The sequence below is a fragment of the Ranitomeya imitator genome, chromosome 3 (genome assembly GCF_032444005.1).
Source record: "Ranitomeya imitator isolate aRanImi1 chromosome 3, aRanImi1.pri, whole genome shotgun sequence".
NCBI classification, from domain to species: domain Eukaryota; kingdom Metazoa; phylum Chordata; class Amphibia; order Anura; family Dendrobatidae; genus Ranitomeya; species Ranitomeya imitator.
In genome coordinates this window covers 581,528,893-581,551,994 of record NC_091284.1, presented here as the reverse complement: position 1 = coordinate 581,551,994, position 23,102 = coordinate 581,528,893, and the positions used below count along the sequence as shown (strand labels likewise).

The following is a 23,102-nucleotide window of genomic DNA, read 5'->3' as shown; positions in this document are numbered from 1 at the left end:
AGCGCGCGATCTGCGCTGTCATCCCTTTCGTCGGTGGGGGCGGCCATCTTCCTGGGGCCGCGCGTGCGCAGATCGAGTGCTCTGTTGCACGGGGCTTCAGGAAAATGGCCGCGGGATGCCGCGCGTGCGCATTAGAGATCGCGGCGGCCATTTTCCAAAAGCCGAGTTTGCATCTCTAATGCGCACGCGCGGCATCCCGCGGCCATTTTCCTGAAGCCCCGTGCAACAGAGCACTCGATCTGCGCACGCACGGCCCCAGGAAGATGGCCGCCCCCACCGACGAAAGGGATGACAGCGCAGATCGCGCGCTGCTTGTTCACGTGCCCACAGTGGATTAGTCACCTCAACATGCGGACACCACTACGCCACCAACGTAAAGCTGAGGAAGAACCAGCGCTGTGAACACGCCCTCCCGACCTGACCAGCCTGATTGACAGGCGAAAACGGCGACTTTGGTAAGTTATTTCTCAGCATAGGTGGGGAATCGGGGTACACTACATACACTATAGTAACACACAGCGCAGGCCCTATTTAACAGTATTTATATCTCAATCTCAAAAAACGGGGTGACAGGTTCCCTTTAATATAATTTTTTTATTGTGTTGCCCTTCTCAAGGTCTCTTCAAACGTGTATCTGTTAGCCTGATGTTGTCTTTTGGGCTGCACTTGGACATTTTGGACCATAAATGCATTAATATGTTCCACACAATTCTTCAGGTTTCAACCTTAGGCCGGGGTCACAGTTGCGAGTTCAATGCGAGAAACTCACTCGAGTCTCTCACATCAATTTCCAGCACTGCTGCCGGTGGTTCAGACCGGAGCATTCAGCTGCATAGAAATACATGCCGCCGCAAACTCCAGTCCCGAGTGCCGGCGGCAGTGCCGGGTATTGATGCGAGAGACTCGCTTGAACTCACAAGTGTGACCCCGGCCTTACACAGAATAGTAATGAAACTATATATGTATACTGAAATCCTTACCCACACATCCCTTTATAAAGGAAATTCGACATAATACCTCTGTTAGCATATGCCATATACTGCTGACACACTCATTACCACAGTAGGTGGGCGGAACGCCTGGGTACAAAATCTGTGTCTGAAGGTGAAATCACTGGCCCTTCCCCTGTGTTATGTCATTCTCAATCTGCTGTCCAGGAAGTAGTCTCTGATGCCTCTTGCCCACAATCTGCACTTGCACATACAGTAAGAACATACAGCAACCACATCCACTTTTTGGTCACATTGCAGTGTACAGTTTTCCTTTGTCAGCATATATCTCTCTTCACAATTTATTAGTTAGATAGTGCATACATATTAGTTAGCACTTTACAATGTCCAGTGCTGGACAAAGACCATTCTTGGCTTTTCCAGGTTCCTAAATGAAACTTGTGTCTCTTTGTTAAACTGTCATTTCACTTAAATTTTCTAAATTTTGCTAAATTTTGCAGCCGTGTCATATAGCCGCGGGTCACCCCTGTGGTTGTCATTGCTGGATTGCTATGAGCGCCGCCCAGCGGTCGGAACTCATAGCAAGCGAGCATTTCTGCTACACACAGGAGCCTGTGTGTAGCAGAGGCAATCAGACAACTGTAGCTTCTAGTTTCCTATTGAGACTGTTTAAGCATGCAAAAAGTAAAAAAAAAATGTTTTTAAAAATATAAAAAAAAATAAAAAAAGTGTAAACATTCAAATCACCCCCCATTCGCCCCATTCAAAATAAAACAATTAAGTAGAATTAAAAAATACACATATTTAGTATTGCCGCATTCAGAATTGCCCAATCTATCAAGCTATAAAATAATTAATACAATCGATAAATGGCGTAACGTAAAAAAAGTAAAAAATATCAGAATTATATTTTTTTGGTCGCTGCATTAAACTAAAATGCAATAACGAGCGATGAAAAGATTGTATCCACACCAAAATAGTATAATAAAAAATGCCAGCTTGGCATGCAAAAAATAACCCCTCACCCAGTCCCAGATCATGAAAAATGTAGACGCTGAGGGTCTCGGAAAATTATGCAATTTTTTTAAACCCCTTTACCCCGAGGATGGTTAATGACTGAGCCAATTATTACCACTCTGACCACTGTCCATTTATGAGGCAATAACTCTGGAATGATTCAATGGATCCCGGTGACTCAGAGAATGTTTTCTCATGACATATTGTACTTCATGATCATGGTACAATTTCTTTGATATGACTTGTGTTTATTTTTTAACCTTCCTCTAGTGTTAGGGTCGTGACCGACCCGTTTTAGGTTTTAAATGCATACAAATTCTACATACATTTGTTTATTGCATCAATACTTTTTGACTTTTTCAGGAACTTATTGTTAAACAAAATACAATAAAATAAAACTATTTTGCTAAATTGTAAAATGCTCTTGTTAAAATTATAACATTTGTGTTGTTGGGGTCAATTTCGACCCAGGTCTAATATAAGAGTAAAAAAACAATAATAAGTCCCAAAACTGAACTCATAAACACAATATAAACCAACAGCCCACAGCCAGCTCTACCTCCAACAACTTGAGTTAAGGTACCTTCACACTGAACGATATCGCTAGCGATCTGTGACGTTGCAGCGTCCTGGCTAGCGATATCGTTCAGTTTGACACGCAGCAGCGATCAGGATCCTGCTGTGATGTCGTCGGTCGCTGCAGAAAGTCCAGCACTTTGTTTTGTCGCTGGACTCCCTGCAGACATCGCTGAATCGGCGTGTGTGACGCCGATTCAGCGATGTCTTCACTGGTAACCAGGGTAAACATCGGGTTACTAAGCGCAGGGCCGCGCTTAGTAACCCAATGTTTACCCTGGTTACCAGCGTAAAAGTTAAAAAAACAAACGCTACATACTTACTCTGCTTTCCAGCCGCTGTGCTCACAGTCAGTGCAGGAAAGCACAGCACCGGGGACAGACAGCGGAAGGTAAGTATGTAGTGTTTGTTTTTTTAACTTTTACGCTGGTAACCAGGGTAAACATCGGGTTACTAAGTGCAGACCTGCGCTTAGTAACCCAATGTTTACCCTGGTTACCCGGGGACTTCGAGATCGTTGGTCGCTGGAGAGCTGTCTGTGTGACAGCTCTCCAGCGACCAAACAGCGACGCTGCAGCGATCGACATCGTTGTCGGTATCGCTGCAGCGTCGCTGAGTGTGAAGGTACCTTTAGGGACATGTCCAGGCATGTATGGCCAAATCAGCTTAGAGTTGGTACTTTGCAGAGTATAGTTTATATTATTCTCTTATGGTTCATTTGACAATATTTTTATATTGAAAATGAAGGGTATGCTCTCAAATGAAAGGCCCAGGGGGCCACAACAAAAATATTAAAATCAATCCTTCCATGGATGAGAAACCCTAACAAGGTAACTAAGAGGTAAGAAACAAATTGGATCATAAATAACTGTTTTAGGGTATCCTAGGGGTGATTTAAGACTCGGGTCAAAACCGACCCGTTAACATAAGAAAGAGTAACAGAAAGCTAACACTAGAGGAAGGTTAAAAAACGGAAATTTGACAAAAATGTAGAAAATTTCGCAATTTTCCAAGTTTGAATTATCATGCCCCTAAATCACAGAGATATGTCACACAAAATCCTTAATAAGTAACATTTCTCACATGTCTGCTTTACATCAGTACAATTTTGGAACCAATTTTTTTTTTTCATTAGGAAGTTATAAGGGTTAAAAATTGAACAGCGATTTCTCATTTTTACAACACCACTTGTTTTTTAGTGACCACATCACATTTGAATTCACTTTGAGGGGTCTATATATTAGAAGATACCCATTCTAAAAACTGCACTGCTCAAGGTGCTCAAAACCACATTCAAGAAGTTTATTAACCCTTCAGGTGCTTCACATGAATTTTTGGATTGTTTAGATGTTTGGAATGGGCAGCACGGTGGCGCTGTGGTTAGCACTGCAGCCTTGCAGCGATGGAGTCCTGGGTTCCAAACCCACCCAGGACAACATCTGCAAAGAGTTTGTATGTTCTCTCCGTGTGTGCGTGGGTTTCCTCTGGGTACTCCAGTTTCCTCCCACATTCCAAAGACATACTGATAGGGATTTTAGATTGTGAGCCCCATCAGGGACAGCGATGATAATGTGTGCAAACTTTAAAGCGCTGCGGAATATGTTAGCGCTATATAAAAATGAATATTATTATTATTAAAAAAATTGAACATTTAACTTTTTTCACAAAAACTTTAATTCAGATCCAATTTTTTTTATTTTCCCAAGAGTATTGGACCCCAAACGTTGTGCAACTTATCCCGAGTACGCTGATACTCCATATGTGCAGGTAAACTACTGTTTGGGCGCATGGCAGAGCTCGGAAGGGAAGGAGAGCCATTTGATTGAAAAATGGCTGGAATTGTGATCGGACGCCATGTTGCATTTGGAGAGCCCCTGATGTGCCTAACCAGTGGAAACCCCCCATAAATGACCCCATTTTGGAAACTAGACCCCCAGGAACTTATCTAGATGTGTGGTGAGCACTTTGAACCCGTAAGTGCTTCACAGACGTTTATAATGTAGAGCAGTGAAAATGAAAAATCATATTTTTTCCACAAAAATGATTTTCGCCCCCAATTTTTTATTTTATCAAGCTTAAAAGGAGAAATTGGATCCCAAAAGTTGCTGCGCAATTTCTCTTGAGCACACTGATACACCATATGTATAGTTATACTACTTTTGAGGCACAGTGCAAAGCTCAGAAAGGAAGAGGCATAATGGAGTTCAGATTTAGCTGGAATAGTTTGAGGGTGCCATGTCACATTGGCAGAGCCAATATATATATGTGAACTCATTTTACAAACTACGCTCCCCAATGAATTCATCTAGGGGTGCAGTGATCATATTGACACCACATGTGCCTCACAGAATTTTATATTTCTGAGCGGTGAAGAAAAAATAAATTACATCCAGATTCAAGATTCAACACTAAAATGTTGTTTTAGCCCCAAGGTTTTAATTTTTCTAAGGGCTAATAGGTATTTTTTTACAACAACCTGAGGTCCATTTTTTCCTAATTGGTAAATATTTTTCTGGCACAGTGCAAAGCTCAGAAGGCAAGGAGCGCCAGATATTACTGTTATGGTTTGCAGGTGTTTTGACCCATCATATTGACACCATGGATGTGTCACAGAATTTTATTCCATTGGGCAGTGAAGACAAAATAACTACTTTTTTACCACCAACATTTTATTTTAGCCAAAGATTTTACATTTTCACGCAAGAAATGGGTAAAATGGCACCAAAATTTGTCCTACAATTTCTACTGAACATTGCAATATCCTATATGTGGCTGTGCAATACTACTTAGTAATACAGAGACACTCAGGAGGAAAGGAGCGCTATTTGCCTCCTGGAGCGCAGATTTTCCTAGAACAGTGTGCAGACTCCATATACAGAGCTTTTAATTGCTAAAAGAGCAGAATTCCCCCTCAAGAAAATTATGAGAGTTACATTTTTTAACTGATAAAAGAGACAGCAGGCGACGGCTTATGTGACTATTAGGCCGGCGTCACACTAGGCGTAAGTAAATACGGTCCGTTTCTTACGGCCGTAATACGCAGTAATTGTCCCAAAACACTGTTCCATATTCAATGCGAGTATTTTTATGCACAAATTTATCCGTGTGTCATCCGCATAGCATCCGTATGGCTTCCGTACGGTGATTTTTTTCTCGCAGGCTTGCAAAATGGACATATCACGGATCCATCGGCTCAAATATTCTTAAAAACATATATACAGTCTATGTATATATACATATGTATATATATGTCAGTGAGACACACATATATATATACTGTATATATATATATATATATATATATATACATATTTATATTTAATTCAGAGCTAGATAGCAGAAAAGCCGGTAATTCAATTGCCGGCTTTCCCTATCTCCTTCACAAACCCGACAGGATATGAGACATGGTTTACATACAGTAAACCATCTCATATCCCTTCTTTTATTACATATTCCACTTTAGTAATGTGAGAAGTGTCTTTGTGTTAAATATGGGGTCTCTAGCTATTAAAGGGTTAAATCCCGAAAAAAATTGGCGTGGGCTCCCGCACAATTTTCTCCGCCAGAGTGGGAAAGCCAGTGACTGAGGGCAGATATTAATAGCCTAGAGAGGGAACATCGTTATTGCCCCCCCCCCCCCCCCCCGGCTAAAAACATCTGCCCCCAGCCACCCCAGAAAAGGCACATCTGGAAGATGGGCCTATTCTGGCACTTGGCCATTCTCTTCCCACTCCCCTGTAGCGGTGGGATATGGGGTAATAAAGGGTTAATGTCACCTTGCTATTGTAAGGTGACATTAAGGGCTCATCTCCACTTGTGAGGAAAACGGATGAGTGCAATCCGATAAAAAATCGGATTGCACTCGGACCAATGTTAATCAATATGTGACACTCCATTTGCGATTTTTTTCCCAGCCGAAATCGGACTGAGAAAAATCTGTGTCGGCTGAGAAAAAAATCGCAGCATGCTGCGTATTGCTGAGATTCTCGGACGAGACTCGCCAATGCAAGTCAATGCATGCTGCGATTTTTTTCTCAGCCGACACAGATTTTTCTCAGTCCGATTTCGGCTGGGAAAAAAATCGCAAATGGAGTGTCACATATTGATTAACATTGGTCCGAGTGCAATCCGATTTTTTATCGGATTGCACTCGTCCGTTTTCCTCACAAGTGGAGATGAGCCCTTATAGCATGGAGATCTAGCAGCATTGCCATGCTATAGAAACTGTCAGCTCTGCACTGACAGAGAGACTTGCTGATCATGCACTGTGCATGGCATGATCAGCAAGTTTCCTAGCTCTGGTGACCTGAATGTAGGAATCACGCCGCGGGGTCTCCGATCAAAAGGCAGAGAGGATGTCAGCCCCCTGCCGGCTTCCGGAATGCTGTGATAGTGTTTGATCACAACATTTCGGGGGTTAAAATGTCAGGAGTGGTCTGTCACCACTCCTGGCACCTAGTGCCTGGTGTCAGCTGTCAGAATCAGTGTGCGGGGGCGGTCGCGATGACATAATATTCCGTTCATGGTCAAATAGGCCCAAGTCACATGGACGGTATATTACATCCGATGTCAGAAAGGTGTTAACAAAATCTGTTTTTTTTCACCATTTAACCCCTTTCCGTCCTCGGACGGAATAGTACGTCCGAGGTCAGATCCCCTGCTTTGATGTGGGCTCCGGCGGTGAGCCCACATCAAAGCCGGGACATGTCAGTTGTTTTGAAAAGTTGACATGCGCCTGCAATAGTGGCGTGTGGAATCATGATTCACCCTCCGCTATTAACTAGTTAATAGTGATGAGCGAGTATACTCGTTGCTTGGGTTTTCCCGAGCACGCTCAGGTGACCTCCGAGTACTTATGACTGCTTGGAAATTTAGTTTTCATCGCGGCAGCTGAATGATTTACAGCTACTAGCCAGCATAAGTACATGTGGGGGTTGCCTGGTTGCTAGGGAATCACCACATGTAATCAAGCAGGCTAGTAGCTGTAAATCATTCAGCTGCCGTGATGAAAACTAAATCTCCGAGCAGTCATAAATACTCGGAGGTCACCCGAGAGTGCTCGGGAAAACTCGAGCAACGAGTACACTCGCTCATCACTACTAGTTAAATGCCGCTGTCAAACGCTGACAGCGGAATTTAACTAGCGCTTCTGGCCATCGGGCCGGAATTGCGTTCATCGCTGACCCCCGTCACATAATCGGGGGTCAGCGATGCATCGGCATGACAACCAGAGGTCCATTGAAGACCTCTATGGTTGTTGATGCCGAATTGCTGTGAGCGCCACCCTGTGGACGGCGCTCATAGCAATGCAGCAATTCTACTACATAAGAGCGATCTGAGCTTCGCTCCTACGTAGCAGAGCCGATCAGGCTATGCCAGCTTCTAGCCTCCCATGGAGGCTATTGAGGCAAAATTTAAAAAAAAAAGTTTGAAAAAAATTTAAAATATACAAAAGTTTAAATCACCCCCCTTTCGCCCTATTCAAAATAAAACAATACAAAAATCAAATATACACATATTTGGTATCATCGCGCTCAGAATCGCCCATTCTGTCAATAAAAAAAAGGATTAACCTGATCGCTAAACGGCATAGTGAGAAAAAATTTGAAACGCCAAAATAAAATGCAATAATAGGCGATCAAAAGAACGTATCTGCACCAAAATGGTATCATTAAAAACATCAGCTTGGCATGCAAGAAATAAGCCACAACCGACCCGAGATCACGAAAAATGGAGATGCTACAGGTATCGGAAAATTGTGCTTTTTTTTTTTTTTTGCAAAGTTTGGAATTTTTTTCACCACTTAGATAAAAAGAACCTATACAGTACATGTTTGGTGTCTATGAACTCGTAATGACCTGGAGAATCAAAATGGCAGGTCAGTTTTAGCAATTAGTGAACCTAGCAAAAAATACAAACAAAAAAACAGTTTGGGATTGCACTTTTGTACAACTTGTCCTGCAAAAAATAAGCCCTCACATGGCCATATTGACAGAAAAATAAAAAAGTTATGGCTCTGGGAAGGAGGGGAGCAAAAAACGAAAACAAAAAAACGAAAATACAGTGGGTCATGAAGGGGTTAAATAAAAAACAACCTTATACATGTTTGGTATCTACGAACTAGTACTGACCTGGAGAATCATAATGGCAGGTCAGTTTTAGCATTTGTTGAACATGGTAAAAAAAAATCAGTTGTGGAATTGCACTTTTTTTGCAATTTCACCGCACTTGGACTTTTTTTCCCGTTTTCGAGTACACGATATGGTAAAACCAATGGTGTAGTTCAAAAGTGCAACTCGTCCAGCAAAAACAAGCCCTCACATGGCCATATTGATGGAAGAATAAAAAGTTATGGCTCTGGGAAAAAGGGGAGCAAAAAACAGAATGCAAAAACGAAAGGACTGCAGTGTGAAGGGGTTAAAAAAAATGGTGATGAGGTAATGGCCATTTCCTGGACATTTTAAGCAGATCTAAGAGACTGGGTTAATATGCTCCACAGACCTATTCAGGCTGCAGCCTTGCACATTTTGGATCGGAGCATGGTCATTGTTTTAGCCCTTTCCCATCCATTTCAGCTTTTTTCTCAGGCCCCGAGACCTGTTTGTTGGGTCCAGCAGAAAACTATTAGGCTATGTCCACACGTTGTGGATTAGGCTTAGGAATTTCGGGTGCGGATTCTGCCTCTCCTGGCAGAAAACGCACCTGCGGATTTGTCACGTTTTTTGTGCGGTTCTGCAGCATTTTTTGTGCGTTTTTGCTGCGGTTTTATTGCGGATTTGCTGCGTTTTTGGAATGGGTACAAAAACGCTGCAGATTCACAAAAAAAGAAGTGACATGCTACTTCTTTAAAACCGCAGCGTTTCCTGCAGTGGAATTTCCACAAAGTGTGCACAGCATTTTTTTTTTCTCATTGATTTACATTGTACTGTAAATCAATTGCGGATCTGCAGCGTTTCTGCACCTCAAAAAACGCTGCGGATCCACAGAGAATCCGTAACGTGTGCACATACCCTTAGGCTTTCCCATTGACTTGCATTGGATTCGTTATTCGGTACATGGATATTAGAAATTATTCGAACTGATTTTCCGGAATCTGAATATTTCACTATTTAAAGGGACTCTGTCACCTGAATTTGGCGGGACTGGTTTTGGGTCATATGGGCGGAGTTTTCGGGTGTTTGATTCACCCTTTCCTTACCCGCTGGCTGCATGCTGGCTGCAATATTGGATTGAAGTTCATTCTCTGTCCTCCATAGTACACGCCTGTACAAGGCAAGATTGCTTTGCGCAGGCATGTACTATGGAGGACAGAGAATGAACTTTAATCCAATATTGCAGCCAGCATGCAGCCAGCGGGTAAGGAAAGGGTGAATCAAACACCCGAAAACTCCGCCCATATGACCCAAAACCAGTCCCGCCAAATTTAGGTGACAGAGTCCCTTTAATCATCACTAGTTGCTATGAACAATTTCACGTCAATGGCATCTTTAGAAATATATTTACTTAGGCCGAGTTCACATTTGCTTTTAGGAGGGCTGCTGATGGCTTTGTACTTCCTCCCTTCTTCCTCCCTGAAGCTCCGCTTAGTTCTGTATGCATCCTACATTTCCCTGCATACCTATCATTAACATTGGGTATGCAGCGACATGCGTTGTATGCGGATGCATCCACATGCGGCGATTTGACATGTGATGTGACCGCACGTAAACACAAATTTTTGCATTTTCGTGCGGTCGCCACACACATCAATTTACTGCATGCGGATGCATCCACATGCAATGCATGTCCCTGCGTACCCAATGTTAAAGATAGGTACGCAGGATGCATACAGAAGTAGGCGGAGCATAGGCGGGGCTTCAGAGCAGAAGAAGAGAGGAAGTACGCCAGCCATCTGCAGCCCTCCTGAACGCAAACGTTAACCTGAACCTAGCCTTAGAAGATTGGTGATGTGCTCAATACTTAATTTCACCATTTCATGTATGGTAGAGGACATGAAAAGAAGAAAAACGCCAAAAAATGTGTTTTTCAGTCACCGCATCTCTCTAATAAGTACTAAAAAGCAATGAAATTGCTGTATGTACCTCAAATTGGTATCAATAAATCTGTCAGCTTGCCACGCAAAAAAACAAACCTTTACCCAAATCGATCTACAGAAAAAAAACTATAGATCTCAGAAAGTGGCAACACAGACCAATTTTTTTTTTACAAACTTTTATATTTTTCATCACTTAAACTTAAAAAATATATGTACAAGTTTTGTATCTCTGTAATTATATGGACTTGGAAAATCATGTTTCCAAGTCATTTTACCAGACAATGAATACTGTAAAATCAAAACCCAAAAAGGCAATGGCAGGGTTTCATTTTTCTCACCATTTCATCTCCTTTTGAATATTTTTACCATAGTAAAATGGATGATGACTTTGCAACCTACAATTCATCCTGAAAGAAACAAGCTGCTATGCTGCTATGTCTTTGGAAAAATAAAGAAGTTAATGCTTTTGCAAGAAGTGGAGGAAAAGATACAAGATTTAAATTGAAATTTGGCTGCGGAGGCAAGGGGTTAAAGCTTTCATGATTTACATGTCAACATCATATTTGCAAATGGGTGGGGTAAGTCTAGGAAAGCTGCACTGTCATAGAGATCAGAGAGTGTTGTGACTTTGTAGCATATACACTACTTCTATTCTGTGTGATTATGTGCTTGATAACATTGAAATGACTTCCAAAGAGCTGTCTACCGGATAACCGGGCCTCATGTGCAAGAGACACAACCCAGAAGTACATCGTTTTGAACCAGGTATTGTGCTAATTTTTGTCATTTTTTGTTACAAACATCAACATAACATTTTAAATCACTGTTGTAATCAAAGGAATTCACATACCGGTCTGGTTAGAAAGTGCAAATGTATTTTAAGTTAAGCTATTGCCCCAAACACAAATGAAGAAAAAAGAAACATGAATTCTGAAATATACCAACAGAACACACCTCGATTTATCGTGATGCATAACTCATCATTCATTCTGTTACTTTTACTTGCAAAGAGAACAAATGCGTGCCAGGACTAAAGCAAATACAATTATTTATTTTAAAACAAATCATTTTATTGAATATTAAACTGCCATATAGAGATCTCCAACAAGACAGACACAAGAACAAATTGATGGGTGTCCCAAAAGTAAAAAGGCACCAATCACTATACAAAATGTTAAACACAGACAAAGTACTTATAGAAATATAGAATTGTACAAATAGTTAACGAGAACTTAGTATCATGTGTGTATATATATATATATATATATATATACACTGAGTATTTCAGATTGGAGTTCCAAATAAAGTCACTCCCAAATATTTAATCATATATAGTGCAGAAGGTGCATAGAGTAAATGAAGGCTCACCCGCCAAACACCCGAAGCACGTTTCACAAATGCTCAATCTGGGGACAAAGAATTGCTTTTATTAAAATAAATGATTGCATTTACTTTAGTCTTGGAATACATTTGTTCTTTTTGGTTTCTTATCACGGTCGTGCCTTTGGGACATCTCGCTATAGTTTTACAATTTCTGGCATTACCTATTTTTATTAAAAGTGTCAATAGTTTGTCTAGCAAAAATATATCTAAACATACATGCAGTACTACATCAGCAAGAGGATACTATATAACACAGTAAATGTACTACTTCTGTGACAAAAAAAATGCCTTCCAGAATTAAAGGACATTTTTTACTATAAATTGAAAATGTCACTATGCTTGTTTAAAAGAAATTAGCATGTTCCTTCTTTGGAAATGGGAGTATGAGGACTCACGGTATAATTATTTATTTATGTTTGTGTCAACTGTAGGACTGGGGTTCTAAGAACCCACCAGAAACATTGGGGGCCCATAGTTCAGCTACATGCAAATATTACTGTATATTACTCTGATTCAAAAATGTACCTCTGCCTCTTTATAATAATTCGTAATAATACACTATGTATTTTGTTAAAGTAATGAAGAGATGCTGAATGTATCTTGACATCGTGAATCAGGTGTATTATGCACAATACTGCTCATATAGGGTGGTGAGGGCCGATTCCTGCACATGTGCTCATACGAGGATTCACCTATTGCACTGTGGGCCAGTCCAAGCTTGATAGTATCTCTATGGAGTGAATGTGAGCATAATATATATAAACATGGTGATAACGTATAAGGCTTGATTCATATACTGCATCACAGACTTATCATAAGCTATACTGCTGGTCGTATGTATACATGGATACCACTATGCTTGCAGCCCATGATTACTGATTACTTTGTGCAATTAAGCAACATCACACCATGCAGTAAATACTTTGCTGAAGCTGCAGGATCCCAATGCATCCTTACCAAATTTGGGCAAGTAGGACACCCACTTAGCATATGTTTGCTCATCAATAGCTCATTTTATTCTCTATATTTTGATTGCTAACATTTTCACAACTCTGAGAATAGTTGTATCTCCAATTAATTTTTACAAGTGGAAACACAGGAATTGAAAATGTTCGGGTCATGCGATCTAAACTATAATGTGAATAAATGCACTAAGATTAAAATGATATGACCAATTTGGTAGTGAAAATTAATATAGAGGTTTACTGATGCATGACTGCACTCCCAAGGAGAAGAAAGATACCTTGTACAGTAAATTATCACAATGCATTATATTGTATGGGGATATTAAGATGTTTGGTAATACAATTTTTCTCAGTAAACTCCTTTTTTTCAACAGAATGACAATGAACAATGAATCCGAATATATTTTTAACTCCACCTTTATGACCTTAACCGAACAAACGTCAACAATGAACAATGAATCTGAATACATCTTTAACACCACCTTTATGCCTATCACCGAACAAGCAACCACAAACTGTACTGACCCTTTCGTAGAGAAATTAATAAAGATGTACTTTCTACCCGTGATGTACAGCATTATTTTTATAGTTGGAATTCCAGGAAACATTATTGCAATATCAGTATATATAATAAAGATGAGACCTTGGAGAACCAGCATCATTATTTTACTGAATTTGGCCATCACGGACCTCCTGCACCTCAGCAGTCTTCCTTTCTTGGTTTACAATTATGCTAATCAGGAGAAGTGGACACTTGGAGACTTTATGTGCAAGCTCATTCGAGTTGCCTTCCATTTCAACCTCTATGGCAGCATTCTCTTCCTCACCTGCTTCAGTATCTTCCGATACTTTGTCATTGTTCATCCAATGAAATTTCACTCCATCCATAAAAGAAGATGGGCAGTCATAGCTTGTGCCGCTGTGTGGGTAATAGCCGTAATTGAGGTCCTTCCGATGGTTATTCTCATGAGAAATGTGCAAGATACTGTGGCTTGCATGGACTTTGCTGTGTCTTTCGATACATATAATGTACGTTGGTATAATACCTCCCTCACTTCTATGGGATTTGCATTACCTTTATTAATAGTGACTCTTTCCTATACTAGTATTAATTGCAGCCTGGCAAATGGACCATATACCAATGATGCTCAAAAGAAAAAGGCTCGCCGCCTTGTTGTCATTCTTTTAGTTGTATTTTATGCTTGTTTTTTACCTTTACATATTTTCAGAGCTATTCGGATTGAAACTCGGCTGTATCCAGTAAGTTGTATATATGAAAAATATATCCATGCCACATACATAGCATCTAGACCCATAGCTTCCCTCAATACCTTTGGTAATTTGTTACTTTATGTTGTTGTAGGGGGAAACTTCCAGCAAGCCATTCAGTCAGTTTATAAATTTAATCCTTATAAACAGCAACCATAAACTAGATTACATTTCTATATATAAATATTATCCTATCATTCTCCATGATTTTCGGCATGACTTTACAGTACAGACATCTTCCTTGTTTAAAAGTGAAGTTCATGGTATGCCATATACAATTAGGATATTAGTAACAGAGGCAGATATACAGTGTTGTAACATTTGGAAGGCATGTGGCAATCTTTTGTTTTTTAAGAAAAAAAAATGTATTTAATAAAAAGTGGAAGCTTAGGATGTTTGGTTTGGCTTCGTTAGTTATCTATGCATCAATGTATTGTAGCTTATTTCACCCTTCTAAAATACGGACGCCCGCATTATAGGTACATGAACTGCAATATCTAAAAACGTAACAGACTTCATTAGCGTTTTTTGATCAAAGACCGCAAAAGCCATCCAACCACGTAAAGGTGACCTTTTAATATGGATGATCCCATTAAACCATTAAATGTCCTATCTCTCCATGTGCCAAACCAGCGTCATGTGAATGGGGAGTGAAAAGGAAACCAGGGATAATAATAATAATAATAATATTTTTTATTTATATAGCGCCAACATATTCCGCAGCGCTTTACAAATTATAGAGGGGACTTGCACAGACAATAGACATTACAGCATAACAGAAATACAGTTCAAAGTAGATACCAAGAGGAGTGAGTGCCCTGCTCGCAAGCTTACAGACTATGAGGAAAAGGGGAGACACGAGAGGTGGATGGTAACAATTGCTATAGTTATTCGGACCAGCCATAGTGTAAGGCTCAGGTGTTCATGTAAAGCTGCATGAACCAGTTAACTGCCTAAGTATGTAACAGTACAGACACAGAGGGCTATTAACTGCATAAAGTGAATGAGAACATAATGCAAGGAACCTGATTATGTTGTGTTTTTTTTTGTTGATTTATTTATTTATTTATTTATTTTAATGGGCCACACAGGGATCGTTAGGTTAATGCATTGAGGCGGTAGGCCAGTCTGAACAAATGAGTTTTTAGGGCACGCTTAAAACTGTTGGGATTGGGGATTAATCGTATTAACCTAGGTAGTGCATTCCAAAGAATAGGCGCAGCACGTGTAAAGTCTTGGAGACGGGAGTGGGAGGTTCTGATTATTGAGGATGCTAACCTGAGGTCATTAGCGGAGCGGAGGGCACGGGTAGGGTAGTAGACTGAGACCAGAGAGGCGATGTAGGGTGGTGCTGAGCCATGGAGCGCTTTGTGGATGAGGGTAGTAGTTTTGTACTGGATTCTGGAGTGGATGGGTAACCAGTGTAATGACTGGCAAATAAAACTTTGTGTGGGGAAAAAGGATGGTTAAGGGTGCTGAGCCCTGGAAGGGGCACACCCCCGATATATATCCTACACAAAAAGAAAAAATAGGTCCCGAACACCTTTAGCATTAAATTACTGTACATGTGCATAAAAAGGGGTCATAGTACTGCAATTAATTAATACATAAACTTCAATATTGCTGTAAACATTAAAAACATAAAGTACTCAGCGTGTTAAAGGTACACCTTGACGGGGTTGGATGGCTTTTTCACTCTTTTGTAACATTTTTTACATTTACAGCAATATTAGAGGTCATCACACAAAACTCACAAAAATTTCCATAAATTTTTGGCCGAGAGAAAATAATTATATCTCTCCCAATGTTTTTGCCCAAATCTCTGGGACAACCTAGGATACTCTCCAATATATATAGAACAGAGAAACGGAGTATATACAGTGGGGCAAAAAAGTATTTAGTCAGTCAGCAATAGTGCAAGTTCCACCACTTAAAAAGATGAGAGGCGTCTGTAATTTACATCATAGGTAGACTTCAACTATGGGAGACAAACTGAGAAAAAAAAATCCAGAAAATCACATTGTCTGTTTTTTTAACATTTTATTTGCATATTATGGTGGAAAATAAGTATTTGGTCAGAAACAAACAATCAAGATTTCTGGCTCTCACAGACCTGTAACTTCTTCTTTAAGAGTCTCCTCTTTCCTCCACTCATTACCTGTAGTAATGGCACCTGTTTAAACTTGTTATCAGTATAAAAAGACACCTGTGCACACCCTCAAACAGTCTGACTCCAAACTCCACTATGGTGAAGACCAAAGAGCTGTCAAAGGACACCAGAAACAAAATTGTAGCCCTGCACCAGGCTGGGAAGACTGAATCTGCAATAGCCAACCAGCTTGGAGTGAAGAAATCAACAGTGGGAGCAATAATTAGAAAATGGAAGACATACAAGACCACTGATAATCTCCCTCGATCTGGGGCTCCACGCAAAATCCCACCCCGTAGGGTCAGAATGATCACAAGAACGGTGAGCAAAAATCCCAGAACCACGCGGGGGGACCTAGTGAATGAACTGCAGAGAGCTGGGACCAATGTAACAAGGCCTACCATAAGTAACACACTACGCCACCATGGACTCAGATCCTGCAGTGCCAGACGTGTCCCACTGCTTAAGCCAGTACATGTCCGGGCCCGTCTGAAGTTTGCTAGAGAGCATTTGGATGATCCAGAGGAGTTTTGGGAGAATGTCCTATGGTCTGATGAAACCAAACTGGAACTGTTTGGTAGAAACACAACTTGTCGTGTTTGGAGGAAAAAGAATACTGAGTTGCATCCATCAAACACCATACCTACTGTAAAGCATGGTGGTGGAAACATCATGCTTTGGGGCTGTTTCTCTGCAAAGGGGCCAGGACGACTGATCCGGGTACATGAAAGAATGAATGGGGCCATGTATCGTGAGATTTTGAGTGCAAACCTCCTTCCATCAGCAAGGGCATTGAAGAGGAAACGTGGCTGGGTCTTTCAACATGAAAATGATCCTAAGCACACCACCAGGGCAACGAAGGAGTGGCTTCGTAAGAAGCATTTCAAGGTCCTGGAGTGGCCTAGCCAGTCTCCAGATCTCAACCCTATAGAAAACCTTTGGAGGGAGTTGAAAGTCCGTGTTGCCAAGCGAAAAGCCAAAAACATCACTGCTCTAGAGGAGATCTGCATGGAGGAATGGGCCAACATACCAACAACAGTGTGTGGCAACCTTGTGAAGACTTACAGAAAACGTTTCACCTCTGTCATTGCCAACAAAGGATATATTACAAAGTATTGAGATGAAATTTTGTTTCTGACCAAATACTTATTTTCCACCATAATATGCAAATAAAATGTTAAAAAAACAGACAATGTGATTTTCTGGATTTTTTTTTCTCAGTTTGTCTCCCATAGTTGAGGTCTACCTATGATGTAAATTACAGACGCCTCTCATCTTTTTAAGTGGTGGAACTTGCACTATTGCTGACTGACTAAATACTTTTTTGCCCCACTGTAGATCCCAATACACATATTTAAAAATATATGTTTTTTATTGGTCATCAATATTATGCAAACATTACATCAATAATATAAATACATATACAACACAGGATAAGGTGAGGAGGAAACGGATGGTAGCGGCGAAACAAAGGGAGAACTATATCACATCCCTGGGACTGCTAGTACAAACTCACAGATATGAGAACTTCATGTGAAAAATATCACAATCCCCCATAGTTAAATTATTAAAGTGCCATAGTGCAAAAATATTATCATTTCTAAGTAACAAGCAGCTTACCCATCATGTATGGATGTCTTCCCAAGTTCCGCACGCAGCCCCCCTGACGCACGTTTCGCGGTCTGCTTTTTCAAAAAGGGGTCTGTGACATTAAGGGGTCATGTATTCATTAATCACAGTGTGCTGACGCATCATGTATATTAGTATATTGGCGACATAGGATATTTATGCACTTGTACACTGATTTAATACTAAAGGTGTGCAAGCCCTATTTTTTCTTTTTCTTTTTTTGCCGTTTGTATTCTGGGCGTCTGGCTCAGACCCATCAAAGTCTGACCCACTTTATATAACAGATCTCCATTCTGGCTTACAGAAGGCAGTACAGGGAAAAGGAGCTAATGTCCTAAACATATTCCATAACTGGGCTTTTTTCATTTAATACCATCTGAGCAGAAGAAACAATTTTAATTAATGGCACACAACACTGTATACAAAACATGATGTGAATGATAAACTATAATTACAGGTCACGCGTACTCTCCTCTGACATATATTCTACTGTGCCAGGTAATTACACTGTTATTATAGTCCACTATGTCAAAGGTATGTCCATACAATGCAATGAAATCTATGCAACGTGTGGATGATATTCAGGGAACTCTCATCCCTTTTGCTGGTACTGTAATATGTTTTTTTTTTCAAGAAAATCTGGACAGAGAATTTGCAGTCTATCAACCATGTGCTAGTATATCCTAAAAGTTTTAAAGGGGAAGTTTATGAGTGTCAGAATTGATGCCTCAATAATTTACAGTACAATACTTACAAAAAATGAGCATGCAGTAAGTTTTACATCTAGAGTTGAGCGACCTTGACCTTTTTAGAGTCGAGCCGGGTTTCGCGAAACCCGACTATCTCAAAAGTCGGGTCGAGTGAAATCGGCCGATTATGACGTAAAGTCGGGATCGACCGAAACACGAAACCCAATGCAAGTCAATGGGGCAGCATAGTCGGCAGTGAGTGGGGGCCAGGAAAACACCTAGAGTGCCCATTTTAATGTCAAAACCATCCATTCTTCTTAATGAAGCTTGTCAAGCGTAATTTACCTTATAATAATTGGAAGGCATTTGAAATTGGGGGTCATTTGGCTAAGGTTGTGGTGGGTAGGGCTGGTTCAAGTAATTAGTGGGCCCAGGAAATCTGGACCACGTCACGGCAGTGGAGCAGGGAGAGGTAAGTATTTCAACTTTGCAAGTGCTGTGAACCTGAGCAAGCAGGGGGGGCCCACTCGTTGGCATTGGCACTGGCACAGGGCCCCTCAAAGTACAGCGGTGTGTTTGCACGGCGGGGGCGCCTCCCACCGGCAGCAACACTTTTGCGTACTATGAGAGGCCCTGTGCCAGTGACGTCGCCAACTAGTATTCCTCCCCCCACCTGATGAAGGAACCTGCACTTTCATCTGCACCTTCCTCTTTGTCCCCGTGTAAGGTGGTATGGTATGCGGGAAGAGCAACCTGACTTTCAGCAGGGTCACAATGTTGTTGTGTAGCGTGCACGGGGAATATTGCGTTATGGGTCAATGTACCAGCAGACTCATCTATCACTGGCTGGGCAATGGGCAGGATGAGGAGGAAACACAGATATAGGCCCAAAGAATAAAGTTGGCGAAATGCAGTTCAAAATTGGTAACACAGGAATAACCAGGGGGCATTGCAGTGGAGGACAACTGGAATGAGAGGCTGACACAGAGAGTAGGCCCAAATCAGTAAGTAGTCGAAATGCAGTTCAAAATTGGCAACCGTAGTAAACAGGCGGCACAGCTTTGTTCAGTGGAGGAGAACAGCAAGGAGTGGCAGACACCGATAGTAGGCCCCAACCCAACCAGTAGGCCAAATGCAGTCTAACATTAACAACTACTTAACGAGCGCCTGAAAACGGAATTTCAGGACAGGAAACCAGGAGAACAGCAAGGAGTGGCAGACACCGATAGTAGGCCCCAAACCAACTAGTACGCCAAATGCAGTTGTTCTGTTTAACCACAATTTAATGAGAGCCTGAAGATAGAAGTTCAGGAAAGGCAACCTGGAGAACACCTTGGAGTGGAACACACCATCTCTCTACACCCCATACCCAATTTGTAGGCCTAATGCAGTGTAGTTTCCAAGAACTACTAAACGAGAGCCGGAAGATCGAAGCTCAGGAAAGGCAACCTGGAGAACACCTTGGAGTGGAACACACCATCTCTCTACACCCCATACCCAATTTGTAGGCCTAATGCAGTGTAGTTTCCAAGAACTACTAAACGAGAGCCGGAAGATCGAAGCTCAGGAAAGGCAACCTGGAGAACACCTTGGAGTGGAACACACCATCTCTCTACACCCCATACCCAATTTGTAGGCCTAATGCAGTGTAGTTTCCAAGAACTACTAAACGAGAGCCGGAAGATCGAAGCTCAGGAAAGGCAACCTGGAGAACACCTTGGAGTGGAACACACCATCTCTCTACACCCTGTTAGGAGTCGAGTTTCCTCTGCTGCACAGGGGGAATCTCGATCCGTCTCCGCTGCGGTCTCCCATTCTCCTCCAGCCGCAGTGGAGCCTGCTCAGCAGGGACGTCGATCCCAGCGTCTCGCTCAGTCTGACTCTGTGAGAAGAGTTACTGCTGCTTCTCCAGCTTCTGCCTTTAAAGCCAATACTGGTCAGCAGCGAGTGGACTTCTCTGGGACTAAGTCCTTGTCTGCGCACACTGAGCATGCCCAGGGCAAGATCTCCCGTTGGAGATCGAGGGTCATGTGCTCAGACTCTGCAGCGCATTCTATTGGTCCTCTTGGCAGGTCTTGGAAGGGCAAAGTTTCTGTGGCCGCTTCCTGTCCTGCAGCTATATAAACTGCGCATGACCGCACGGCCAGACAGGCATCGAAGGCCTAGAATAAAAAAATTGGGCTGGCTGTAGGCAATTTTAAATTGGTTCCAGGGGTACACGGGCAGCAGTGGTGTGGTCAGTGGAGGCATATTGTAAGGAGTGACCGCAGACAGGCATCGAAGGCCTAAAATAATAACACATGGCTGTAGGCAATTTTAAATTGGTTCCAGGGGTACACGGGCAGCAGTGGCCTGGTCAGTGTAGTAGTAGTGGAAAGAATGGACCGCAGACAGGCATCGAAGGCCTAGAATAAAAAAATTGGGCTGGCTGTAGGCAATTTTAAATTGGTTCCAGGGGTACACGGGCAGCAGTGGTGTGGTCAGTGGAGGCATATTGTAAGGAGTGACCGCAGACAGGCATCGAAGGCCTAAAATAATAACACATGGCTGTAGGCAATTTTAAATTGGTTCCAGGGGTACACGGGCAGCAGTGGCCTGGTCAGTGTAGTAGTAGTGGAAAGAATGGACCGCAGACAGGCATCGAAGGCCTAGAATAAAAAAATTGGGCTGGCTGTAGGCAATTTTAAATTGGTTCCAGGGGTACACGGGCAGCAGTGGTGTGGTCAGTGGAGGCATATTGTAAGGAGTGACCGCAGACAGGCATCGAAGGCCTAAAATAATAACACATGGCTGTAGGCAATTTTAAATTGGTTCCAGGGGTACACGAGCAGCAGTGGCCTGGTCAGTGTAGTAGTAGTAGAAAGAACGGACCGCAGACAGGCATCGAAGGCCTAAAATAAAAAAATTGGGCTGGCTGTAGGCAATTTTAAATTGGTTCCAGGGGTACACGGGCAGCAGTGGTGTGGTCAGTGGAGGCATAGTGGAAGGAGTGACCGCAGACAGGCTTCGAAGGCCTAACATAACAAAAATGTCAATACAATGGTATTGTCAGTGGCAGGCATTGAAGGATGTCAGCGCATAGACTAAACATTGGTGGAGCTGTGAGATAATTTTGCAAGTGGTAGAGCACTGTTTGAGCTGGGGGGGGGAACTGTCTTGTGGCCGGCGGTACAGGCCCAGGGCCCCTCATATTACAACGGTGTGTCTGACGTTGGGTGCGCACCACCACCGCCAGAGACACTTTATTGTACTAGGAGGGACCCAGTGGCAGTGCCGTCGACCAAAAGCGGGCACACCCACCTCTTCAGACAAACAGCACTCTCACGGGTGCTGTCGCCAAGTGTCGATACCACGGCCCCGTGTGGGGAGTTTGGCCATTTAGTGAGGTGTAAACATGTCGTATGCTGGACAATCAGGTGCAGAAAATTACGAGATTGGAAAAGGCATTCAGAATAGTCCACAGGCAAGACCTTTTCATAGGAAAGCTAGGTGTCGGCCAGGCAAGGTGGGGCAAAATATTTCGAAATCCAGTTGTGGTTCATTTTAATGAAGGTTAGATCATCTACATTTTGGGTAGCCAGACGAGTCCTTTTTTCGGTTAGTATTGAACCTGCAGCACTGAATACTCTTTCTGATAGGACACTAGCTGCCGGGCAAGCAAGCTCCTGCAATGCATATTCTGCCAATTCTGGCCAGGTGTCTAATTTTGATGCCCAGTAATCAAATGGGAATGACGGTTGAGGGAGAACATCGATAAGGGATGAAAAATAGTTTGTAACCATACTGGACAAATGTTGTCTCCTGTCACTTTGAATTGATGCTGCAGTACCTGTCCTGTCTGCGGTCATAGCAAAATCACTCCACAACCTGGTCAGAAAACCCCTCTGGCCAACGCCACTTCTGATTTCTGCCCCTCTAACTCCTCTGGTCTGCTGGCCCCTGCAGCTCGTGTGAGAACGATCACGGGCGCTGTGTGCAGGGAATGCCAGAAGCAAACGGTCAACAAGAGTTGATTGTTTGGTTGCTAATATTAGTTCCAAGTTCTCATGTGGCATTATATTTTGCAATTTGCCTTTATAGCGAGGATCAAGGAGGCAGGCCAACCAGTAATCGTCATCGTTCATCATTTTAGTTATGCGTGTGTCCCTTTTGAGGATACGTAAGGCATAATCCGCCATGTGGGCCAAAGTTCCAGTTCTCAAATCTGCGGTTGTGCTTGGTTGAGGGGCAGTTTCAGGCAAATCCACGTCACTTGTGTCCCTCCAAAAACCAGAACCCGGCCTTGCCGCGCCACCAATTTCCAGTGGCCCCGGAAAAGCTTCCTCATTAAAAATATAATCATCCCCATCATCCTCCTCGTCCTCCTCCTCCTCTTCGCCCGCTAACTCGTCCTGTACACTGCCCTGGCCAGACAATGGCTGACTGTCATCAAGGCTTTCC

General features: G+C 42.3%; 1 protein-coding gene across 1 annotated transcript; it reads left to right on the top strand.

Moving 5' to 3' along the window:
- The first annotated feature begins 11,204 nt into the window (after positions 1–11,204).
- On the top strand, positions 11,205–14,499 carry OXGR1 (oxoglutarate receptor 1). Its single transcript, XM_069760211.1, has 2 exons — positions 11,205–11,343; positions 13,301–14,499. Exon 2 carries the CDS (start codon positions 13,302–13,304, stop codon positions 14,352–14,354), a length of 1,053 nt encoding a protein of 350 aa, XP_069616312.1. The 5' UTR covers positions 11,205–11,343; position 13,301; the 3' UTR covers positions 14,355–14,499.
- Positions 14,500–23,102: the final 8,603 nt, after the last annotated feature.